Below are 24817 nucleotides of genomic sequence, written 5' to 3' on the forward strand. Positions count from 1 at the left end.
GAAGGGCTGGTCGAGGTCTCTGTCATCCTGGAAGGAATGGCAGTGGACAGAAGGCACAGGGAAGCAGGGGGTGACCGTGGAGGAAGGGCTGATGGAACAGGCCCCCGAGGTGGGAAGCCCCTGTCCAGCAGGCCTCCAGTCCAGACTGGCCACTCCTTGCTATGGGCCCAGCTGGTCCCATGAGATTCAAAGCCCTTCCCCAGCCTGGGCAGTAGGCCAGAGAAGTGGGAAGTCCTCTCCTCCTCCAGGCCAGGGCTGCCAGGGAAGCCCATCCCGAAGAGTCAGAGTAGCTGAGATGTCTGAGATGGGAGAGAACTGGAGGACAGGGAAGGGCTGGGCTGATCGGGGTGGCCTCTGGGTGTCAGGGCTGCTCTGGGTGCCTGGCATTCCCTGGGACCACCTGCCCCACTTTTCAAAGACAATCAGCTTCCTGGCTCCACCAAGGGCAAGAGCCCACAGAAGCACGAGATCCACGCTAAGGAACACTTCACTGATGACACACAGAAATGGGCGGGGTGGGGAGAAGGGCTGGCACCGTGCCCGCTAGGGGACAAGCATGTGTCTCATTCAGTTCTCTTACGAAAGTGAAGATTCCCATCCCCAGTTTAAAGTTGAGCCCACTGAGCCTCAAGGAGAACGTGTGGCCCAAGGCTGGAGAGCAGCTCTAAGCGGCAGGAACCTGGGACTGCGCAAGCCCACGAGGGTCCCTTGAAGGGATGGAGTGATGAGGTGCCCCCTCCTCTGGCTGGCCCGGGCGCCTCTACGGAAGCAAGAGAGGGCAGCTAAAGGGGCATCAGGGCACCCCCAGGCTTCCTCTAACATGCATACCCCCACCGGCCCCGCCAGAACGGGCGTGGTGGGGAGCACCCGGAAGACCCCTCGACGTACATGATCAGAGATGCCCCGACGTGCTCACAGCCACACCGGCAGTGAGTGACACAGCCACACGTGGGCCATCCTCTGCCCGTCTCTGCTCACCACCCTGGGCCAGACCCAGAGGCTGGCACTGAGCATCTGTCTGGGGACAGCCTTCCCTACCCTGAGCGGGTCCTGTGCAGTTGTGGGCATCCCCTTGGGTTCAGGGCATAAAGGTCCCCGTCTCCTAGAGACAGGGTCCCAAGGCCACCAGAATTCAATGGGATTTCCCTTCCCTTTTTTTTAAAGGCATAGAAAGCCAGCTTCTCCCCAGGATGTTTGTTTCGTCCTCCAAGGCTTCTCTTTTTTCTAAAAGCTCAGACTCCCAGGACTTCTCCAGCCTGTCAAATTCTTAAGTCAGTCGCAAGGGTCGGGTGTATTTTCCTGAAAGGCACATGAGGTGACAATGGCTGACTTCCCGGAGCCCCATTTCCTTTGACTGGACTGGGAGGGGAGGCTTGGCACTGCTGAGCATCGCTGGCTCAGAAGTGCGCTCCGCTCCCTAGGCCAAGTGGGCCCCACATGGTGTATCTTCCAAGGACAGCTAAGACGCAGACAGGAGGCAGCTCCCACCAAAAAGGCCTCCCAACAGGAACACCTCCCGCCCCACCCCTGCAGCACGCCCACTCCGAGAACCTCCTTGGCCACCAGGGATGGGCTCTCAGGCCCAACAGAGTACAGGATGCGGTCCAGTCCAGGGCATCGTCCTAGGACAGAGGCCCCTGGTGCCTAAGCAGACGACAGCTGGAAAGATGGTTTTCCAGAAGAGTTGCTCTGGAGCCACGTGGTTCCTCAAAACCTCACACAGGGCCCTGGAGATGCTCAGAAGCCAGGACAGAGGTCTTAGGATGCCTGAGCCCATGAACTGGTGCCTGGCACTGTACTTGGACCCAACTCTGCTGACTTCACCCACTTGCGAGGCACGATCTGGTAGGCGGTCCATATGGTCTGTGTTTAGAGCATGCCTTTGGCCACAGACCACAAGGAAAAGAATTCACCAACATCCCCTTTTGCAACTACAAAAACTTCTCCACAAGGACAAAGAAGACGTGGAGGGAGCTCAACGTGAAATGCAGGTCCTGTCCACCCACCAGCTCCAATAGGGGATAAGTTAGAGGAATCTCTGTATTCCCAGTAACTTAGTTTCTCATTAACTTTCCCCAACAGTGCTGCGCTAGGGGACGTGACCAAGGATGAAGCCAACCATCGGCTCTGCTCGGAACTCGCAACAGAGAAATGCAGGGACCTCATGTCCGTGGACCCAGGAGCACGGGAAGGACAGATGACAAGGCCTGAACCAGCAAAGGCTTCCCCTTAGCTGTGCGCCGGCTGCGGGCCTGTGGCCACTGGCTGACAGGCACCTGCTGGGATGAGCCAAGGGAGGTGGCTAGACTCTCAGGGGACGCAGATGATGAGGCACAAGGGTGTCCTCTGTGCTGGGACAGGAAGATGGGGGCCATGGAAGGCTTGCTGGTGGAGGGGAATCAAACTGAGTCTCCAGGAATAAGGAGATTTCCAGTCAGCTGCGAGGCTACTGAAAGAGGAGGAGAGGCCCGAGGAGGCAGCGAGGGGTGTGGAGCAGACGTGGGGAGGCAGGTGCTGTCGGGGGTGCAGACTTGGGTGTGAAGACTAGGAGCCAGCAGCTTTGAGAGAGGGCTCTCCCGGGACTGGATTAGTGCTTGAGAGCCCAACAGGACGTCCTCGGGCTCAGCGGGGAGGCCAGGCCCAGGACGGATGCACTATCGGATTTCCGGCCTCAGAGCCAAGGCCTGGAGCCCAGAGGAGCATGAGGGGTTACAATAACCAAGGGCCGCACCCTTGCGTGTCTCTCAGGCCCCTGCAGCTCCCAGCAGGGAGACAGTCTGCCAGGGCCGAGCTGGAAATGCATCTCGCCCGGGAGGCTGTCTGCGGCTTAGCTGTGCTGTGGTTTAGAAATCTCGTCAAGCGGCCAGCCCTGTGGGGGAGCAGTCAGGGTCCAGCACAAAGGGCAGCACCGAAGGGGCCTTCTTCATAGGGTGCAGCCCCCCAACCCCGCACCTGCTGCCCTGCCTCCGGTGGCCCACGACCCCAGCAATGGTCACCGTCACCATCACCATCAGAGGCTGCACCTCCAGCTCATCCTAAATTCAGGGCCAGCATAGGAACTAGCCAGGGAGCCACACAGCCACCAGCCGTGGGAACAGTCACTCCCCTGTGCTCTCACTTCAATTTTATTTTGGGCATCAACGCATTTTCTCAGTTTCTCCAGAAAGAGGATACAGAAGAACGGCCCCTGAAACCACAGACTTCAGGGTGGCTGCCAGCCGCGGGCCTTAGCGGGTGGGAGGCTCTGACGTGCAGCGCTGGCCCGCTTCCGTGATGCAGACACTCCTGGCCGGTGGCACAGCACCAGCTAGGCCTGGGAGGGATGCGCAGTTGGCTCTTGGTCGCTGCGTGAGTGTTTCCTGCCGCCCGACATTTAACCAGCAACCCAACACGGGCTCACGGGAAGGCTGCGTGCGGACAGTCTTGAGAGAGAGCAAAGCCCATCAGGCAGGAGGCGACCACCAGAGGCGGCCTTGGACACCTGCCTCTTCCCATCCTCCTGGGCGCAGCATCGACAGGACTGACCATGGCAAAGCTTCATCTTCTGCTCCTGCCATCCATCCGTCCCCCACCAAACGAACTTTGCCATCTGGCTCGGAGCTGCGTGCCTCCAATTTAGGACAGAAACTCGGGCTGCCTCATTTCTGCTTCCTCAAGAACAAGCAGATGCAGGTGCCCAGAGGAAGGGATACAGCCCAGGTGGCACAGGACGTTCAGATGCCCAGGCCGCCTCCCTGCGCCCACCGCCCAGGTGGAGCAGACGGGCAAGCAGGAAGAGAGCAGGCAGCCCACAGCATTTTGCTGGGAAAACACAGCTTCTGAGCTGGGTGTGACCAGCCCCATGGGGCAGCACATCTTACCCCTCAGAAGGAGAGAGGTGAGGGTCCTGGCGGGGAGAGGAGCCTTGTGCCTGTGCCCTGACTCCTCCTGAACGATGCTCGCAGCCCGCTGCAGCAGCAGGGACCCATCGTGACCGGTACCCACGGGGAACAAGAGTCACATGCAGAGCCATCACAGGCTCCCTCCAGACATCAGAGAAGGGAAAGAAGCAGCCTGTCACCCTCTCCCCACTGGCTTCGGCTCCAGCTCTCAAGAAAAGAACCTGAGATCAACTGTGCCCACCCCTCCTCCCAGGGCATCCCCCTAAAAATACAGCCACCATTGCGGGGTCAGCTGAGCACTCCCGGCCATGTGTTCTCACGTCCGGAGACAGGCGCTGCAGCCCAGGCTCCAGGGTCTTCATGCAGCCCCAGGCTCGCGGGCCCAGGGAGAGCCAAGGGGAGGGTGACCCCCAAGCCGGCAACGCTGGCCCTACCTTGTTGAGCTCCCTCAGTTTGCTCTTGGCAACAGCCGCATCCTCCTGCTCTGTGGCCAGCAGCTTCTCCTTCTCCTCCAGCTGGCGTTTCAGAATTGCCACAGGGTCACCCTTCTGAGTGGCCTGGAAATGCCCAGAGAGACATGTAAATGGGAGGAGGGGGCGGATGCTTGGTTGGAGCCCCAAGCCCGCTCTCAGACCCTGACCCACGCCCAGGGCAGCGGTTCTGTCCTGACGGCAGACACCCCTGGGGGAGGCACCCGCCTGGCCACCCAGCCTGCCAGGCCGAGGGCCGGGGCCGTAGGAGCTGCTGGGGCCCAAGGCTCGGACCTCTGGGTAGTTTTTAGGAGCGTGGTTGATGGTGGCCAGGGCCTATTCATGGTCTGCTATGGGGCAATTGGCCATCATTTCTGGCTCGGTGCCCATTCTTTAGCTGCTGTGTATGGACTGCAGGTTGCCGGCCTAAGCCTGAGGTCATGGCCGGAGGGATATTGTGGGCACAGAGGCTTGAGCTGAGTCCAGGCCTCTCTTGTTGGAGAGGAGTGGTTACCGTGACCTCATGCCCAGGAGATGGCCCGACACTCATGGAGTGAGGAGCTCCTTGCCACTACAGGACTCATCACCCCTCACTGAGGGCCGGTCGTTGGGTGGAGAGTGACCCCAGTGGCCTTAGGGCAGGGATCACCCACCTGGCTCTGAGGACACCCCCAACATTTCTTACCACTAAGGTGCCACAAAATCCTCCAGTAAAATGATCTACAATTCCAGCTCTGCTTAAGGAACAAACAAGCCACACAGCCCCTCCTGGGGCAGCTCACTGCCACGAGTGCCAGCAGGTGGGCGCAGGCCCCCAGCAGGAGGCGGGCCGCAGAGAGGCATACAGCGCACCCTACTTCTCCCCGCCTCACCCGGGGCCCTGGCCACCAACGGGCAGGGCCCAGCTGCTGTGACCACCCAGACCCCCGGAACACAGAGCCCCACCCTGGCTCTTAGCCGCCCTCCTGTTTCAGCAGCTGGGCTGTGGCTGAAGCCAAAGCACCTGCAGGGTGACTCACGCGGCCCGTCCTGGGAGGGGCAGCAGGGTTCTGCCGAGAGGTAAGTGGACTCACCATGAACACCGCACAGCTGGGCAAGCGGCTGTGGCCAGCCCGCCAGGCATCACCTAGGGGAGGCTGGTGTCCCAGAACCAGGTAACCACTGCAATCACTGGCCCCAGGCCAGGCATCGGGGGCGAAACCACCCGGCCAGCTGCTCGCCAGCCACAATGGCCACCAAATGTGGCCAGGAGGAGGGGGCCCACCTTGTGCCACGTGTCCTGAATGACACCAGCTTTCTCAGACAGGATCTCGATGAGCTGCTGGGCCTCGCCCTCGCTGAACACCATGCTTCCCACTGTGGAGACCAGTGTCTTGTAGGGGAGGCAGGGAGGGCTGTTGGCGTCTGGGGGCCCTGCATGGCGAGAGAAGGGGAGGGCCTCACACTCAGACCAGCAACCAAGACCCTCACACCCTGAGGGAGCAGGGGCCAGTCACAGCCAAGGCCTCTGTCCGGCTGCCGTGGGTCTGTGGGCTGAGGGCAGTGAGCCCAGCCCAGAATCTCGAATGGCCTCATCGCCAGGTCCTGCACCTGCCCAAAGACAGCAGGGGAAGGTCCCCGAGTAAAGAGGCTATTTTCCTGGGCTGGAAATGTCCCCCCACTTTTATTTTACCATCAAAATAAGCAGAATCAAGCAAGGCATACTTTCCCAAAGGTGGTTTTTTCCTTCCTTCATTTCCCAGCAAACTGCCTGGTCTGGTTCTCACCCTGCATGGCCCAGGGAGGCTCACACCCCCGCCGTGAGTGAGCCCCACGGCCCTGAGGGGCTGCACTAATGTCAGTCATCCCCACAGCTGCACCCCCGAAGTCCCAGGGGGAGGAGGCCGCCTCCCCCACGTCCTGGTCCAGATCCTCTATTTCCACCTCTCCCTGGAGAAAGCTTAAGGCAGGTTTCAGGACAGAGGAAGGCTGGGCTCGTCTGGACTAGTTCTGCCCACTCGCCAGGCCATTGGCCAGTGAGCTGCTGCAGGACACAGAGCCACGTGCCACCAGCCAGCAGCCCGTTCTGGAATCCTCCTGATGCCCTCACAAAAGCTTCACGCTCTCGCAGGCTCTCATGCAGCCCAGAAGGCCAGAAGGGGAGAACGGAGATGCTCTGCCTGGAAGGAGCCCCGCCTGAGGTGCCCAGGCAGTTCCTCGTGCTGAGGCCCAAATCTGCACACCGCTGAGCAACAGGGCCCCAGACAAGCCGAAACAAAGGCAAGAGGCTGCCTGCAGCGGTACCTGCAGCCAAGCCCACCCCACGGAGGATGCCCAAGGGGGATGGTTTCCATGGCAACCCGAAATTCTCTGGCTTGTCACAATTATTTTTACTCACTTGTCACAATATTTTCATCACAAGTCAAAGCACTTAGCATGATACCCAAATAAGGGGAACGTGCAACGTGGGTGAGCTGGTTGCTACGAGCACCTTCTTTTTTAGAATCTCTTACCCCATGAAGCTCAGAGATTAAAAATAACCACGTTAACATTAGAAATCTAAGAGCTCAAGGGCGTCACAAAAATGGGGAGGTGAGGGGATGTCCCCTTTCAGCTTTTATTCTTTCACTGAAATACGTATATAATGCAAAATAATTCTAATGGCAAATGTACGTGCACTAGAGAGAACTCTGAGTGAAGCCAAGCCGAAGGAGAAGAAAAACCACTCTCCAGTTCGCGAGCAGACGAAAACCCCACGGTTAGCATTTTGGTCTCTGGGCTCCCTGCTCCTCCCCCTGGGGCTGCAGATGGACATTCCTGCCAGGGTTTTCCAGAAGTGGGAGGTCAGCTGGAGTCAGACTGGGCAGGACGGCCTCTCAGCTGACCGCCACTCAGCCCTTCTCCTTTCTGGACTCAGAGAGGTCTCACTCACCCTGTGCTGCCAGTGTTCAGCCACCAGCCACATGTGGCTGCCGGGCACCTGCCATGTGGCTGGTGGGAAGTGAGGTGGCTCCCAGTGGAGGACACACTAGATTCTCAAGACTTGGTATGAAAAAAAAAAAAAGAATGTAAAATATCTGTCATAACTTCTTTTGTTAATTGCATGCTGAAATGATGGCATTTGGGGTCAACTGGGTTAAATAAAAAGATACCATTAAAATGAATTTCACGTGTCTCTCATCTGCCTTGTTTAATGTGGCTCACGCTGCATTTCTACAGGACAGCCTGGCTACTCCTTTCCAACCCCAGGGACCCCCGAAGCACTCCCTGCTGAAGCCCTGGCAGCCTCTGTCCCTGCAGAGGCCCCAGTGACCGGGGCTCAGGCCTCTCTTGAACGCTCTCCCTGGAGACCATCCTCCCAGGCCCCTGCTGCACCATCTGGGGATAGTCTGGGAGAAGGGGACACGTGACATCTCAATGACCAATGTCACTTCCTTCACAGCCATCACCCCAGTGGTCTCGACAAACGTGCATTCCCTCCTGGAGGGCCAGGGGAGATGGACGCCACGATGCCCTGTCCACAGAACGTTGCTGAGAGGAACCTGTAAGAGCGTTATCCTAATACATCTGTATTCCAACTTTCTCGTGAGATTGTATTAAACTGTATTAGATATTTCAGGGAACAAGGTAATAAAAATCTGTTAACAAGTGAAACATTTCAAAAGTACGTAATAGCAAAATTTAACTCCCTCTGCCCACCCCCCACCCCCCCAGAATTGTCCAGCTTTCTCCAGCCTCATACAGAGACTTTAAAATTATTCCTAGAGATGTAACTTTACATTTTTTCATTAAGTCTCTTAGGTAAGAACAGTGCCATCTCTAATCTCTCCAGATCAGGGGAAGTAAAACCAAAAGAGAGAAAGAAAGTCCTGGGAAATAGGAACCAGAACCTTGGACTTCATGTGAGTGTATTTACTTCCAGTTTTCAAGGGCCTCTCGCCAAACCTGCGGCACTAAACTCAACCTGCCAGGGGGCAGGAGACCGGCAGGCGGGCATGGGACCCCTTCCCCAAATGACGCATCGGCACATCACGCCAGTCCACCGAAGCTCAGAGACCAGGAATAATCTCGGTGCTGTGAAATCCTAAGGCCCTAAAACAAACTTGTCAAAGACTCTTCGTCTAGTCTGTGAAGCCACAGGCCTCATAAAGACCACGCATCGGGCAACTCCAGGGAGAGGGGCTCACCGAGGGGCTGCTCCTGCGGCCAAGGTTTGGCCCACCTTAGAGTCTAAAATTCCAGGAACGCAGAGGCCCTGGAGGCCTGGGGAGGAACAGGTTTGGCAGGAGAGCGGAGCGGCCAGGCAGGGCCAGCGTCTCACTGCTCTGGAGCAATCCAGGCTCAGAACAAGGCCCCTGGAGCCGGTGGCCCAGCCTTGAGTTCCAGCTCAGCTCCTTCCCACCTGTGCGTCCTTGCACACGTGGCTTTGCCTCTTTCTGTCACTGCTCCCTCCTCTGTGAAATGGGGGTAACAATCCTTCCTCCCCTACAGTCTCATTGAGAAGATTAGACGGCAACGTGCGTGGATGATGCCGGGCACAGGGCAGGCCGCTGCACAATCCCTCAGCAACGCCATGAGCATCCCAGACCCTAGCCGACCCCTCCCCTGGAGTGGACAGCGCCCCTAGCGGCTGAAGCAACTCTGCCCTTGGCTCCCATGACCGACGCACAGGTCCCAGCACCCACGCCCTCTATGGACAGAACACTGCGGCCTGGGGACCCTCTGGCTCCTGTCTCGCACCCCTGTCCTCACTCACAAGGTTAAGGGGGCAGCACATAAGGAAAATGGGGAGCCCTCTGCCTCCCTGGGCTCTCAACCAAGAAGCACGTAGCGCTTGGATAACAAGTGTAGTACCTCAGATTCCAAAACTCAGCTCCTTGTGCGGTCACCCTGGGAGGTGGAAACACCTAGGAGTAAACCTGCCTTGCAGAAAGGCACCTAGGGGTCTCCTCCTCTCTTCCTGTCAGCCATGCGGTCCTTCTGGGAGAACTTCTCTCCTCCTGCATAGGGGCCAGGCCTCAGCCACGGGGGCCTCGCACAGATGCTTCAGCAGCAGCCCCTCCGGCGTCCAGTCCCGGGAGCCCCTGCACGGCTCGTGGCCGATTCACCACCCAGCGGGTGCTGGGAAGGTTGCAGGAACTGCCCGGGCGACAGCTGTGACCCAAGGGGGGTCGTCATCAGGCCCTAGGATGGGTGTCCCAGCAGCCCTGTCCAGGGGGCCTTGGGCACAAAGTATGCACCTACTGTGTACCCAGCAGTCTGCAAAACGCTGGGCTGGAAAGGCTGGTTGGGTGGGACTTCCAGCTAGGAGGGGCGGAGGAGACCCGGGACAGAATCATGCTGCAGAGCCACGCAGACAGAACTTGCACACCGGAAAGGCTTTTCACGCAGGAGATGCTCACACCAGACACTGCTGGGTGGAGAGAAGGCGAGGGCTAGGGCTTCAGGAAGGGGAACGGTGAGGATAGGCGCAAGGCTGGCAGAGTGGAGGCAGGTGAGACGGGAGTAGGTCCCAGTCTTCACCCAAGGGATCCAGATTTCACCGCGCGGGCAAAGGAGCAACACCTAGCAATGAGCAAGGTTTGCATTTGGGAAAAATTACTTCAGGACACACAGAGGGACAGGGCTGGAGGCTGGCAGGTCAGCAAAGAGCCCAGGGCCAGGGGCTAGGGCTGAGGGGGGCCCAGTGTCAACCCAGGGACTCCAACAGCGGACCATGGTGGTGCAGTCTACGGGGCTGGAAAATCCCAATGGCAAAGACACTCATCTTCTCAGGCAATGTCCAGACCAGTTCTGAAGGCCTCTGCCTCAGACACAGAGATGCAGGTCAAATGGCTGCTGCTGACTCCGGCTCCTGCACAGGTGCCACCCCAGCAGTGTGGGTTAGGGGACCCTGCAAGCTCCCCAAAAGGAAGCCAGACCCCAACATCGGGAAGCCCATCAGGCCCTGACATCTCCAATCACCTGAGCCAAACTCAGGTCAAAGGCCCGGGGCCCCAGGAAGGGCTCCCCAGTGCCTCCTGGAAGTCAGCACCACACAAGCACCTGTCTGATTTAGAGACGAACTTCTGGCTCCCACTGACCTCAAGTCCAGAGGGCGAGCCCCTGAGTCAGAGAAGCTGGCAGGCACACCTGTCTCCAGAAATGAGGCACCTGGGCCAGCATCACAGCTGGCCTCCCCACCAGCTGCTGGTGCATACACGGTGGCCCTGCAGGGTCCTCGGGAGCCTTTGGGAAAGTAACACTTCGAGGCCCTCGATGGAAGCTCTGCCAAATGCATCAGAGGCACAGCCGCAGCTCCTGCCACCCTCGAGACTGCTTGTCCCCGTCACAGCGGTCAAGGGTCCTGGGCAGCACACAGGCGGCCAACTCGAAGCCCCCCATCAAGCCCAAGCCCAGTACCATCCAGGGCTGGTCTACCTCCCGACAGGATGCAGGTCTCAGAGCAGCGGCTGCCCCGGGCCTTCGCGGCCCAGGACACCAGCACGTGGTGTTTTAAGAGCACTGGAGCAAAGTACAAATACTGTCAGGAGCGACCCATCTGGGGCCTTCAAGTCAGGCTTTTCCATTTGGTTGGAGAAAAGAATAATCTATTAAGCTACAGATAATGGTGTCTAATGGAATTTTTTTTTAAATCCTGTAGATTGAACGACTTTATTTTTCTCTTTATACTTTTGCTTTTCCCCTCAAATTTTAACAAAATCAATTTTATATCTGAAAAAAACAAGTACGACACATCACAGTGTTTCTTAAAGAAATGCAGCTCCTCGAGGGCCCCGGGCAAGGCCCCTCCTCGGGCCTGAGGTGAGCGTGCTGCTTTGACCTGCCGCCCGCGGAAGCCCAGGGATGGGCCACCGCAGGCCTCCTGCCCGGCTGTGGGCAGCGGTGGGAGCCCCAGTGCTGCCGTGTTTGGAGAGGACCGAACGGAGGGCTCTGGAGGAACGCCTTCCAGCGCTGCTCTGAGATGTGGCAGTGCCCCACCGACACGAGACTCGCTTCCCTAGGGGATGCTTTGTTCTTTTAGAAAAGAAGAACAAAGTTGGGTTTGAAGAACTTACGTGGAAGTGAGTAAAAGCTCATACGCCCTGCAGCTTTCTTCAGAGCTTCTGACCCTGAGAAACTGAGTTAAGTTCAAGACAGGATCAAACATAATCTCAAAACTCCCTCTGAGGGAGTCGAAGGGCGGCTGCCGGGGGCTGGGCCTGGGCAGCTGCAGATGGAGACCCAGGCCCAGGGTTCCATCCCTCACTTCTGGGATGTCTCCAAACAGGGATGAGCTTTGGTTTCTGCTGCCAGAAAACAGGTTAAGACTGCAGACCCACCTTAGAGAACACTCGGGGACAGATGCACAGAAGGAGCCCCTCACCAAACAGCCGCCGGCGCGCAGGGGGCCGGGCGGGCGGGGGTGGCCCAGCAGGAAGGAGTGCTGCTCCTGTCCGGTCACACGGCGGCAGCTGAGGCCCTGCCAGCTACAGACTCGCCGACTATAGTCTCCTGGTAGGTCTGGCCCCTGCCCCATTAGGTTACAGAACACGACTCTACCCGTGCCATTTCCTGTGGTCCGGCAGCGGCAGAAGCAGCCGGCGAGGCGCCGTATGACGTGTAGCTGACGGGCCCCCAGGATGCTGCCAGGTTCCCTGACACGGGAACCACCTTTAACTCTCATCTGACCTCAGGCTGGCGCCCAGGGCTGGGACAGGCTGAGAAGAACTGGCCGCTTTCTTCCTCAGCCTGGGCCCCCGAAGTAGCAAGGAGTCCTCTCTGCCGCTCAGGGGATGCTCAGGGCCCTGAGGTCAGAGCTGGGCTGCCTCCTGGAGCCCGAAAGGATAGGAGCTCCACTTGGTACAAGAAGGGCCTATTTCTTCAACTCACAAATAATGGAGTTTTTGTTTCTCTTCCATTAACAAGAAATGCGCGTTAGAGAAAAACTGGAAAATGCAGAAGGGTGAAGGGAAGATAATGAAATTCACCCACAGTCCTCCCCACAGAAAGGGCCTTCCTCCCACATGGATGTGGCATGTCGGGCTCGGCCATCTTGGCTCGTGAGGGCCTGTGTCTGAGGGCATTTCCTCCTGGAGGCTCCTGGGCCCTGATGTGATGGCCTCTGGCCCCAGAGTAGACGGCTCGTGTCCATGGACAGGGACAGGGTCTGGCATAAAGCCAGGGCATAGAGTGCAAGGGGAGGGTCCCCCATCCCAGATGGCCCACCTCGCTCAGCAGACACAAGTCCCAGGGCTTGGGCCCAAAGTGGAGTTTCCAGAAGGTACCTCCTGTCCCTCCTACGTCTGAGTGTCTGGGTCGCCAGGCCCTGCCCGCACCACACGCACGGACTCACTTTCAGGAGCTGGAGTGGACGGTACCCAAAACCATCACCACGTCCACACGCTTCCTGAGCTCTCCTAATCAACACGAGCTCTCGCTGCGGTGACTCTCGGGGAGCGAACCAGCAGAGGCCTGGACGGGGCTGCAAACACTCAAAGGTTCAATTCCAGGAAATTTCCACTTTGCTGTGATTCCATGAATTCCCTCTTCTCCAGACACTGAGAAAAGAACCTTCTGTTTCATAAACAAGTGTTTCTCCTCATTCCGCACCTGGTTCACAGAGGCCCCTGAAATGACCACCACCTCCGTGGAGTGACGTGAGCAGTGAGGTCGGAGGGAGGTGCCAGGACACCACTGGGAGGACGCCCACCGTGACAGGCCCTTGGACAGCAACGTGAGCTGTCTCCCTAGATTAAAAATACACCTACCTTTTGACTTAGCAATTACATTCCCAGGAATTTACGTTACAGAGATACTCACGCAATAGTACACATACGTCACTGCACCATTAATTTTAGCAGCAAAAGAACAGCACGCTATTTAACATCATTTAAATAAATTATGATACATTCATGCTACAGAATATGAACGCAGCAGCCCTGCAGGTGCATCTGGAAAGATGTCACCAGCACACTGGTGAGCAAGGGAAGTAAGCTCCATCTCTGCGCACCGCAGGCCCCAACGGTACGCCGTCAGGGTGAAGAGCAGAGCACCCTCGGGGCTCCCCCGGAGAGATGGGTGGCGCCTGCCATGGAGTGGAAAGGAAGACATCCAATTTCACCTTCCACGCCTCCACACTGTTCGAATTTTGTTTGCTGGAAGCACATATTTACACAATAAATTTGAAAAAGGATTAGGAAGGCAGGTGGCCGCTGTCAAATCCGGCCACCAACAAGCAGTAAATATCTGTCACAAGGCCTCGATTTGCTCTTGTAGGAAAATCAGATCAGAAGTTCTGGAATAATTCCAGCTCGGGCCTGCAGAAGCATGTCCTGTGCCCGCCTCCAGGAGTCTCCTCTGGGGCTCCTGTCAGTGAGGGCCCTGCTGAGACGACCAGGTGACAGGACAGGGACAGCCCATGTGACTGAGGAAGCCACCCCGTCTCTGGCGGAACAGCTCCTGGGCTAGTTTTGCTGCTGATCTGCCACGTGTCACAGACCAGGCATAGCCTCTGTGACCTCTCACTGTGGATCGAGAGGATGGCGGGAGCTCAGTCCCAGCCCACCCAGGACACAGGCAGGAAGAACAGTGGGGCAGGAGCCTCACGATGCCAACTGGGCTGCAGAGGAGCATCCACCTTCACAGGGCCACCTCTGTCCCACTGGCTCCTATTTAGAGAAGCATTGTCCAGTAGAACCTTGTGTACTGATGCAGGCGGTTTTCATCTGCACTGTCCAAAAGGGTAGCCACTGGCCATGTGACTGAGTCTTTCATTTTGTTGACTTTTGATTGATTTGAATGTTGACTTAAATGGCCCCACGTGACCAGCAACTCCCATACTGGCCAGCACAGTCCCAGACCCTAGCTCTCTGGTACCCACGGTGAAACCTCACGGCCCCTCCCTGCCCAAGTCAAGGTCCCCTCCCCCAAGCTCTCTTCCTGGCCTTCTTGATGCAGAACCCACTCCCCACCCATCTTCCCAACCCCTGCAGCATGGTCTTCAGGACACCTCACCACCCCCAAGGCCACTCATACCTCCAGGCCCCCAAGTTTCTGGGTGCCAAGGGCCGGCCAGCCCAGCCCGGATTCTGTCCACAGTTCCCTTGAGGTGGGTACACGTGGGTCTGAAGAAGCTGGCCCCAAACTGACACAGTCATGGCGGGCAGGCAAGGAAACCAAGGCGGGGCAGCCAGGGCTGACTTCAGCCTTCTGCGCAGGACACGAGGAATAACTGCATGACAAGAACATGGCCTGCTTCCCACGTGGCAACGGGGCCACAGCCACAAAAGCTCAACATGGGTCAGACTAACACTGGAACACCGAGTCCCACAACCAAGGTGTGATCGCAGGGGAGCCCTCCATCCCCACCGGACCACCATTCCCCATATCTGTCCCTCACACCCTCAACCACCAGCTGTGGCTTGCGCAACTCTGCTGAGAACTGGGGGACGAGGCAGCGGGAGTGAGCGCCGCACAGGCGGGGACATCCCTGCAATGATCAGGGCTCTGGTGCGGAGAAGGGCCCAAGGACACAAAATGGCCCCTAACTCCAAACACACTGCGACATGGGACCTGGGAAGGGTCTTCAGAGCCAGCCCTGAACTGCATGCCTGCATCTGGGGACACCTGAACCGACCGGGAGAGAGGCCCACACTTGACCACTCCCCTCCCCGGCCACAGTCCTTCATGGATGAGACAAGCCCTTAGGGAAAGAACTCACCACTCTTTCCTGCACCCCGACCCTCGGCAGACTCGGGGGCCCTGACTACCCCCCAAGTGTGGGCCTGGGACTAACTGCACCAGCATCTCAGGGTTGCTGGTTAGAAATGCAGGACCTCAGACCCCGCCCGGAAGTACTGAGTCGGAGTCTTTATGTTAACAAGATCCCCGGAGATTCATCCCCACATTAGAGCTTGAGGGGCCCTGCACAGAGTGGGCTGGGGGATCTCTTTGGAGTAGGGGGAGGGCCCACATCCACCCTGAGGGCCTCAAGATGGCTCTGCACACCAACCACGGGCAAACGGGGCCAAAATACCACAGCGCAGTCAGGAAGATGAAAAAGAAACCGCAAGAAGGTATGTTTCCCATGTTTTCAGACTCTTCAGAGTTGAAGAAGAAAAAATTCACATTCAGGTGTCACATCAACCCCGCGTCACCCGGTGAGGCAGTGTCCGCACACGGTCCTGACTGCCGGGCTATGTGGTTGGCGTGTGGCCCAGCACCTCGCACCGGCCTTTGTGATTTTCTCCCTGTGATCCTGGCGTCACAGCTTCCTGCCACCTGGGCTGGATCAATACTAATTTTGGCCAGCTCTCGTACTTTCTAGGTTTCGGTTTCTTTTTACTTTAATTCATCTAAACGTTACATTTTTAGAGGGGGCTAATAAGCAGATCCTTCCAAACCTGGCACATGCTGCCCAAGATCAGTGGCTGAACCTCTCTCCTCCCCTCACTGAAGTGCTCAGGTGCCACACAGTCTGCTTAGGACCATTCTCTTCCTGACTTGCTGGCCTGGAGCCAGCATCCTACCATAATTACAGCAGTTTGGGAATGCGTTCACACATCAGACAAAACCGGCCTTCCAAAAGGCACTTAAAAACCTACTCAGTATTCTTGTTTATTTTCCCCTCGAGGTGGGACTTTTATTAAGCCCACTGAAATTTCAGCAGGAAGAACAGTAAGCTACTAAATTAACTTGGGGATGAAACTATAACATTTAGTCTTTTTCATCCTGAACCATGGTATTTCCTCTGTTCCAACGTCCTCTTACACCACCTCAGTCGAACTGCTTTGTGGGTTCATACAGGTCGTAAATTAGGTCTTCTGCTAACAAGGCTCTTTATTACCTGCAAATAGGGGCAATTTTGCCTTCCCTTCTAATATTATCCTCTGTTCCTGTTTCACACCTTATTTCAAATGTCTAAAGCCATACATGGTACTAATGACCATAGGAAGTTCTAGTCTGAACACACTTGATGTGGGAGAGCCAGAAAACAGGCAGGGTCTCATTTCCATCCATCTTCTGTCTCAAACGCCCTTGTCCCTTGGTCAAATGGAACATCACCTTCAAAACAGGACAGTGGCTCAGTGTTTGGATTTTCAAAGGGCCCGAGAGGTTGATGTGACCGGTAAGGCAAGGCAGGCTGGTCCCTGAGCCTCGGTAGGAGCCCAAAGCCACTCACACGGGACAGGTCCCCTGACTGGGAGCAGAGTGCCGCCCGAGCAAATGTCCCCCGCAAAAGCTGGGGGGAGAAGGAAACAGAGAAAAAGTGAGACAGCTTCACACAGGGGAAAGAGAGGGAAACCCAGCTGCAAACACAGGGCCCTGTCCACCTGGATCAGGTCCCAGGATTTCAGAGCCCCTAAGATACCTCATCAAGATAAATACAATTAATTTCCCAAACCAACGAATGGCTAATCTAAGAAAGAAAGAAATCAAGAGAGAAAGCGTGAGCAATTGCACACAGAGTAAGAAGAGAGGAAGGAAGGAGGGCGGGAGGGAGGGGGGGAAAGCCTACTGTACCAAATGAACGATAACATGAAACAGGAACTCACCGGCTTAATTTCTATAGCAATGAGCACCAAAAGACAACAAGAAACTCGTATTCTACATTACCTAATATGTGTCTGATCTATAATATCTATTTTAATGTTCTAAGGCACTCCATTAAATAACTGGGGTGGCGGGTACCAAAGAGGGAAAACCGGGAGGCGGGGCTGTGGATGCCATCGCTTCTTAGAAGCATTATCCTACTGTTACTCACTCAACAAACACACAGAAAAGAACAATGCTATGCTAAAGCACCAGGTGAGGTGAGAACACAGGACAGGCTGACCGAACGCAGCCATTCGTTTACCACTGCCAACACACGGAACTGTTCCACACTATGTGGTGGATGGAGTCACTGTTGCGAATTCTTCTCTCTCCAACTCACACCTTCTCCCCATGTTGCTCTGCAGTCCCTCCCGCTGGAGGCAATGGACTTCCTGTCCCTTGACTTGGGCTCAGTCACGTGCCTTGCTTTGGCCAATAGGATGCTGGTTTGAAAAGTGCCCTTTGATAGTTCTGCCATAACCACGAGGAAGGCCTCTGCCCTCCAGACTCTGATGCCTTGGCCCGGGCCCCAGAACGGACACACGTGGAGGAGACCTACACTCGACCTGCAGCGGGAGCCAAACCAATTAAACTGCAGTGTGGAGGAGAGCCACCAAGCCAGGAAAACCCAGATCAGGCAACCTCCAGCTGTGTCAACAGAAACAGGAGCGAGAGTAAGTGACTGCTGCAGTAAACCACTGAATTCTGGGGTGTTTGTTATGCAGCCTTGTTTTGGCAACATCTGATACAACATACAGATGGCCTCCCCAAAGGGAATCCATAAGTGTTTTAAAGGTAGCTTTCCCCTCCAAGTTTATAAAGAAATCAGAGCTACTTACCGGAATCACCCTTCTTCTTTGACCCAGACTTCTTCTTTGCAGGAGCCTCTTGCTTTGGTGCCTCCTGGCTCTGGACCATATCTGCATTTTTGCCCTGGACAGGAGCTGAGTCTCCTTTTCTACTCTGATTGGCAGATGCATCCACCTTTTTGCCCTGGCTGGGGGACCCTTCTGCCTTTTTGCCCTGATTCGAGGTGACCTCTGCCTTCTTCCCTTGACTGGGGGCGCCTTCGGCTTTTTTCCCCTGGTTTGCAACACCATCTGCCTTTGTACCCTGATTAACAACCAAATCTGACTTTTTGCCCTGATTCTGGCCCCCCTCTGCTTTTCTGCCCTGGTTGGGAGCCCCCTCTGTCTTCTTGCCCTGGTTCTGGGTCCCTTCTGCCTTCTTGCCCTGACTGGGGCTTCCTTCTACCTTTTTGCCCTGGTTTGGGGTACCTTCCTCTTTTTTGCCCTGATTCTGGGCCCCCTCTGTCTTTTTGCCTTGATTCTGTGCCCCCTCTGCTTTTCTGCCCTGGTTAGAGGCCCCTTCTGATTTCTTGCCCTGGTTGGGGGCCCCTTCAGCCTTTTTGCCCTGATTGGAGGCCCCCTCTGACTTTTTGCCCTGATTCTGGGCGCTCTCTGCTTTCTTACCCTGGTTGGCGGTCCCCTCTGCCTTCTTGCCCTGGTTGGGAGTTCCCTCTCCCTTCTTGCTCTGGTTCTGGGCCCCATCTGCCTTCTTGCCCTGGTTGGGGACCCCCTCTGCTTTCTTGCTCTGGTTCTGGGCCCCCTCTGCCTTCTTGCCTTGGTTGGGGGCCCCCTCTGCCTTCTTGCCCTGGTTGGGGGTTCCCTCTGCCTTCTTGCCCTGGTTTTGGGCCCCCTCTGCCTTCTTGCCCTGGTTCTGGTTCCCCTCTGCCTTCTTGCCCTGGTTCTGGGCCCCCTCTGTCTTCTTGCCCTGGTTCTGGGCCCCCTCTGCCTTCTTGCTCTGGTTCTGGGCCCCCTCTGTCTTCTTGCCCTGGTTAGGGGTCCCCTCTGCCTTACTGCCCTGGTTCTGGGCCCCTTCTGCCTTTTTGCCCTGATTTTGGGCCCCTTCTGCTTTCTTACCCTGGTTCTGAGGCACCTCTGTCTTCTTGCCCTGGTTGGGGGCCCCTTCTGCCTTTTTACCCTGGTTCTGGGACCCCTCTGCCTTCTTGCCCTGGTTCTGGGCCCCCTCTCCTTTCTTACCCTGGTTCTGAGCCCCCTCTGTCTTCTTGCCCTGATTGGGGGTTCCATCTGCCTTCTTGCCCTGGTTCTGGGCCCCCTCTGTCTTCTTGCCCTGGTTCTGGGCCCCCTCTGTCTTCTTGCCCTGGTTCTGGGCCCCCTCTGCCTTCTTGCCCTGATTTTGAGCCCCCTCTCCTTTCTTACCCTGGTTCTGAGCCCCCTCTGTCTTCTTGCCCTGATTTTGAGCCCCCTCTCCTTTCTTGCCCTGATTTTGAGCCCCCTCTCCTTTCTTACCCTGGTTCTGAGCCCCCTCTGTCTTCTTGCCCTGGTTGGGGGTCCCATCTGCCTTCTTGCCCTGGTTGGGGGTCCCATCTGCCTTCTTGCCCTGATTTTGGGCCCCCTCTGCTTTCTTGCCCTGATTTTGGGCCCCCTCTGCTTTCTTGCCCTGATTTTGGGCCCCCTCTACCTTCTTGCCCTGATTTTGGGCCCCCTCTGCCTTCTTGCCCTGATTTTGGGCCCCCTCTGCCTTCTTGCCCTGACTTTGGGCCCCCTCTGCCTTCTTGCCCTGTGCAGTGCTGGTGGCTGAGGCACTGCCCTTGGCACCCACTGGGGACACAACCACCATAGGCACCTCCTTGGGAGCGGCTTCCAAGATGGCAGCCTTTGAGGCAAGAACCTGGATAGAATTGACCACAGAACTGACTGCTGGTTCCACCTTTGCCACTTTTTTTTCCTTTTTCTTTTTGTCCTTAGGGGAAGAAGCCAGCTTCTCTTGGGGCATGGCTGGTACCGTGGCCACGGGGGCAATGACCACAGGGGATGGGACTGAGGTTGGAGCCACGGCCACTGGCAGTGCCCGCACCGGGTCTTTGAGGAGGACAGTCACGTTGGGGGCTGGCTCATGGTCAGGTATCTTCCCATTGGGTTTCTCTTCCTTTTTCTTAGTCTTTCCTTTCTTCTCCACTGTTTTCTCCTTCTTTTTCTTCTCCACTTTCTGGTGGTGAGTTTTTGCCATCTCCTTGCGCTGGTTGGCTAGAGCTTCTTCATATGACGTCTCCTTCATGGAGAATGTCGACACCAGGAAGATGCCGATGGCAGAAACCACCATGAATCCACCAAAGACCACAACCCCCAAGGTCTGAGTGTCGTAAATATCCATCCTGGCTTGCTTTCCTTTCACCTGTCAAATACATACACGTCGATTACTCTTTGTAGACACCAAGGCATCTGACAGTTACCATCCCCAACACCTAACTTAATGGTTTCGCGACTTCTTCAGACTGGTAAGTCAAGGAAGAAACAAACCCAGGCAATCTCTGCTGTCACACATTCTCCCCCGCCCCCTTCAGAAGCGAGCAATTCTTACAGAATTAACATTAGTGCTGGAAAATACGAAGCCAGGGAGATGGCAGCACACAGCTCTATAATCGGGGCACTTAGCTTCCCGGAGACTCAGATGCCAATTCAAGGTGTCCCCACCGCAGGGGTCAAAGATGCACATGAGCACAAGCACAGGCCAAGTGTGAGACAATGGGGGTAGGGAGGACTGCGGCAAAATGCCCCCTAAAGTAGGGGCAAGTGTCTCCCCACCACAGCTGACTGCTGTAGAAATCGGAGCACTGTGTTGAGAGATCTACTGCATTTTCACATTTGGACGGAATTTTTTTTTTCCTCCACATGAAGTTGACTAATTTAAAAAATACCAGGTGAGCCCACGCAAACACGGCTGCTGGCTGTCAGCCACACGCGCCCCGGCCAGCAGGCGCCCAGCAGGCCACCTTCCTCTGCCGGTTCCCTCCCCCTAGGCTGACAAACACAACCACCCGGGTCCAAGATGGGGAATTCTGCATCAGACTCCTGAAAAGTCACCACAACTCTGAGGAAGAAGACTGGCCTTCTGTCAGGGACAGCTCCGAAGAGCTCTGCAACCTGCCACTGACCGTTAGGAAACCAGGAATGTCAGTCTTGGGAAGCCAACCAAACAAGATTCCAATCTGGAATTTCATGTCCAAGGGCTGCAAAGATGGAGGAAGGCAGTGTCACCAGGCCCACTCCTCACCCCGGGGAGGGGACCCTTTGCCTGATGACACACTCCCAACCAAGAGGATGGACCACCCCTTCTCCTGGGGACCAAAGTCAGAGGGTCAGAGGCTGTGGGTCCACACCTTCCCGCTGGTAGCCGGACTGAATTCGACTTCAGCGAGGACCTCCAAAAGGCTGGCTCCTTTGGATACATTCAACTTTTATCAACTACCTGTGATGCTATCATCACATCCCAGTCCCTGGACTGCAGAGTGGGACCAGAGCCTCGCTCCCCTCAGGACCAGCAAAGGAACCAATGCACAGAATGCAAGCGAGAGGGGGCTGGGGTGTGGAGGCGGAAAGGAGGAGGGGTGGACGCCCCCCAAATCCCTAGAGCTGTGGTAGACTGGGGCCGGGCTTCTCAGGGGCTTAGAAATTGAGATTCCTCTTCCAGTAGGAGCGGGGTTTCTAAACAACAATTGTGTAATCCAAATTTTGACCTTGGGGCATTTTAAAGAGATCTGACCTTAGGGCATTTTAAAGAGAAGAGAGATTGTTTAAAGTTTCAGCATACTGTTCGAAGCAGAATCACTCTCCCTGCAGAACAAATGCACAATTTCGCCATCCCTTCCTTATATAACCCTCACAGGAAATGGGCTGCACTCGCTTTCCATGTTGGTCCCTGCAGCCGTGACACTTCCTCCTCCCAGACTGTCACCCTGGGGCTACGGCTCCAAGTCAAACTCTACCTGCCATCGTAATTGGTCCCAGGTGGGCTCGTGGCGCCTTCAGATCCTGTGGAGGGGGGTTCTGACCTCTGGCTGTGGGTTCCCACAGTATGATCCCAGCCAGAGCCCCTCACGTGTGACAGGAGAGGCTGTTCCAAATGAGCCTTCTCAGGCACACACTCATAAGCTGAGAATGCAAAAGGCCTGGAGGGAGAGGTCCTGCGGGCCGGAGACCGGGGACAGGAAGGCTGGAACATTGGAGGGTCAAATGCCATTGCTTGGTGGGCGTCCACCAACTGAAAGTCAAAGTCCTCACAAGGACCTCTCAGAACTTCGCCAACATGGACACGTTTCAGGTGCAGGAACGACATTATCATCACTGTATCCATTCAATTTAGGTGACAAAAATCCTTTCAAACTCCCCTTCTCCAGAGACAGTGCCACGCCAGGGGCTCGGGTCTCCCTGACTGAGCCCGAGTGGCGTCCCCAACGTGTTCTGGAGGGCAGGGTCCCGTGGAGCCACAGGGTCACCAGCCCCCCACGCCAGGCACCCGGCCCCCACCAAGCACCATGGGCTCCGTACAGCCGCGTGGTTTGGGCAGAGAAGCCACGGTTGGAAAGCCAGCCTTGACCCTCACTCAGGTTAGGCAAACATGGGATACAAAAAAATATTCTCTGCCGGGAGTGCAGAGTCGGGAAAAGTGAGCTGGGAGAGGGTTTCCCTCTGCTGCACACAGACCAACGTTTGATTCCATCACAGGCGTGTCTTCCCAACTGTGCAGCGCGGGACGCTCCAGAGAGAAATGACACCCCCGCCACTAGCTCCCGAGTGAAAAGAACTCTTTCACCGGAAGATGAAAAGCCCGAGCCTTGTGGCCACGCACCCACACAGTTGAGGCTCAGGCCGCGCCCCCGCGAGCAGACACTGAGGTGAAAGCCGCCTCCCAGCTGCCCCGCGGCGTCGGCGCGAGCGGCAGGACGTTGCAGGGGATGCCGCTCACAGGACGGCAAACCAGCGATGCCTCCAGCCCACCCTCACGGTCAGCCCTCCCGGTGCCTCACTTCTGAAACTCCCACCATCTTAAAAGGAACCCCAGCAGGAATCTCCCCCAGGGCTTCCCCCCCAGGGCCAGGCCTGGGCAGGCAAGGCGTCAGGCCCAACGAATGCCACCACATCCTGTGCGGGCCGACCACAGGGAACCTACGTTTGTCAGCCCCGGAAGCGTCTCTGAAATGTGTGTGTGTGTGCACTGCTGCTGGTCCCCTCAGCGTCCAGCAGGACGGGGAGGCCTGCCATGCAGGGAGCAGAGGCCGCCCGAGGCTCGGGGACCGCTCCTGGGCTGCTCCGGCTGAAACCCACCAGCCCACCTCCACGGTCCTGAGAGGAGGGTTTTCTTCTGCTCCTGGGGGTACGGATTGGAGAACAAAAGTTAAGGGGAAGCCCCAAACACGGAACACATTTGCTAATTCAAGTGGCCTGACCAGTCCAGTCCAGTCTGACCAGTTCAGTCCAACTTGGCAACTGGGATTTGGGTAGACTTTGTGAAGGGACCCTCAGCAGCACCCCTGGGGAAGGGTCTCATCGCTCCCCAGCTGCTCAACTGGGGCCACTGGTGGGAGCTCAGAGAAGCCATGGGCAAGGTTGGGAGGGGTGTCAAAGGGACCAAAGCTCGAGGTCCACTTCCTGGGCATCAGGTGATTACCAGGAAGGCACAAAACTAAAGCAGGATGAGGATAACCCAGAAATGAGAGCAGAGCTGCATCAAGACCACCACCTCCTAACTTCTATAAATATTATGAAATACTCCAAACATACAAAAGATTAAGAAAAGTATTGTGCACGTCCATTTACCCACCACACAGGTTTAGCAAATCCAAACATTTTACCACATTTACTTCAGAGAGAGATATATATATAAAATATCTCATCTTGGGGGGAGGGTGTAGTTCAGTGGTAGAGCACATGCTTAGCACGTACGACGTCCTGGGTTCAATCCCAGTACCTCCATTAAAAAAAAAAAAGCACACATACAGTAAAACACAGAAAGGATAATAAAAGCTCATCTTTCCTTCCAGAGAGAAAACCCAAAACATGTCAGTTACCACGTCCACACGTGCGTGCGCTTACACTACAGACACGCCTCCACAAAGCGCAGCACTGCTCTGACTGCTGGCACTGCTACGTGATGACACGGCTGCAAGTGTCACTGGGCAACATTTCATCCTCCAGGACACACCTACCACGGAATCAGCTGGTCCCAGGTGGGCTCGACTGTGCCACCAGGTGCCGCCAAAGTGCTCCCCAAATGGGCAGTGCCACAAAGGCCCTCCTCCCACCACGTCCCTGCAACAGCCCCTCCTGCGTGCAACCTAGGGACGCTGTCCCAACCAAATGGACGTGATGCTGTGCCTTCACGGTGACCAACCCATCATGTTTCTTTCACTGTTCCCTGTTCATATCCTTTGCCCATTTCTTACGGACTGTCTTTTCCTCTGATTTGTAGGTGTTCTTTGTAGTAGTTTGGTTTAACCATTTGCTGTTTAAGAAGTACTGAAGTCTGTGGTTTCTCTTTCAACCAGTTTTTTTAAAATTATTTTATTTATTTTGTTTGTGATTTGTGTGTGGGGGGGTAATTAGGTTTATTTATTCAGTTAGTTATTTTAATGGAGGTACTGGGGATTGAATGCAGGAGCTCGCGCATGCTAAACATGTACCCTGACCACTGAGCTGTACCCTGACCACTGAGCTATACCCTCCCCCTCTTCAACCAGTTTTTGACACTATTAATCATACTATTAATGTAGTCCAATTTATGAATATATGCCTTTAGGGTTTGTTATCCTTGTTTCATAGCTACTGCCCCAGAATCCAAGAGAATCTGTTTCCTTTTCCTTTTTTTTTTTTTTAAGGAAGTAACTACTGTTATCCTTTTAATTTAAGTAATTATTCAGTTGTGTTGGAGAGAGGCAATACATTCCTATGGGTCAAAATTCAAAAGGAACAAAGTGGTTGATACAGATTGAAAATCTCCTTTACCCCCCGGGCCCCAGCTGCCCAGGTTCCAATCACTGGGACAGAAGTGATTTTACTGTTTTATTTTCTTCTACAAACTTCCCAAGGCTTCTCACAGTTAGGTTTTCAA

The 24817-nt window shown here is 55.8% G+C and overlaps 1 protein-coding gene across 3 annotated transcripts in view; it reads right to left on the minus strand.

The window, feature by feature from the left end:
- RRBP1 (ribosome binding protein 1) overlaps positions 1-24817 on the minus strand; it is a 61243-nt gene that overhangs the window by 19468 nt on the left and 16958 nt on the right. For all 3 annotated transcript variants that reach the window (XM_031434286.2, XM_031434283.2, XM_064475903.1), the window contains exons 2-4: positions 17746-20104; positions 5616-5764; positions 4316-4438 (exon numbers count right to left, since the gene is read on the minus strand). In XM_031434286.2, coding sequence (XP_031290146.2) covers positions 4316-4438; positions 5616-5764; positions 17746-20083 — 2610 coding nt within the window. In that variant the 5' untranslated portion in view covers positions 20084-20104. The remainder of the gene's footprint in view (positions 1-4315; positions 4439-5615; positions 5765-17745; positions 20105-24817) is intronic.

The sequence above is a fragment of the Camelus dromedarius genome, chromosome 18 (genome assembly GCF_036321535.1).
Source record: "Camelus dromedarius isolate mCamDro1 chromosome 18, mCamDro1.pat, whole genome shotgun sequence".
In the NCBI taxonomy this organism is placed as follows: Eukaryota; Metazoa; Chordata; class Mammalia; order Artiodactyla; family Camelidae; genus Camelus; species Camelus dromedarius.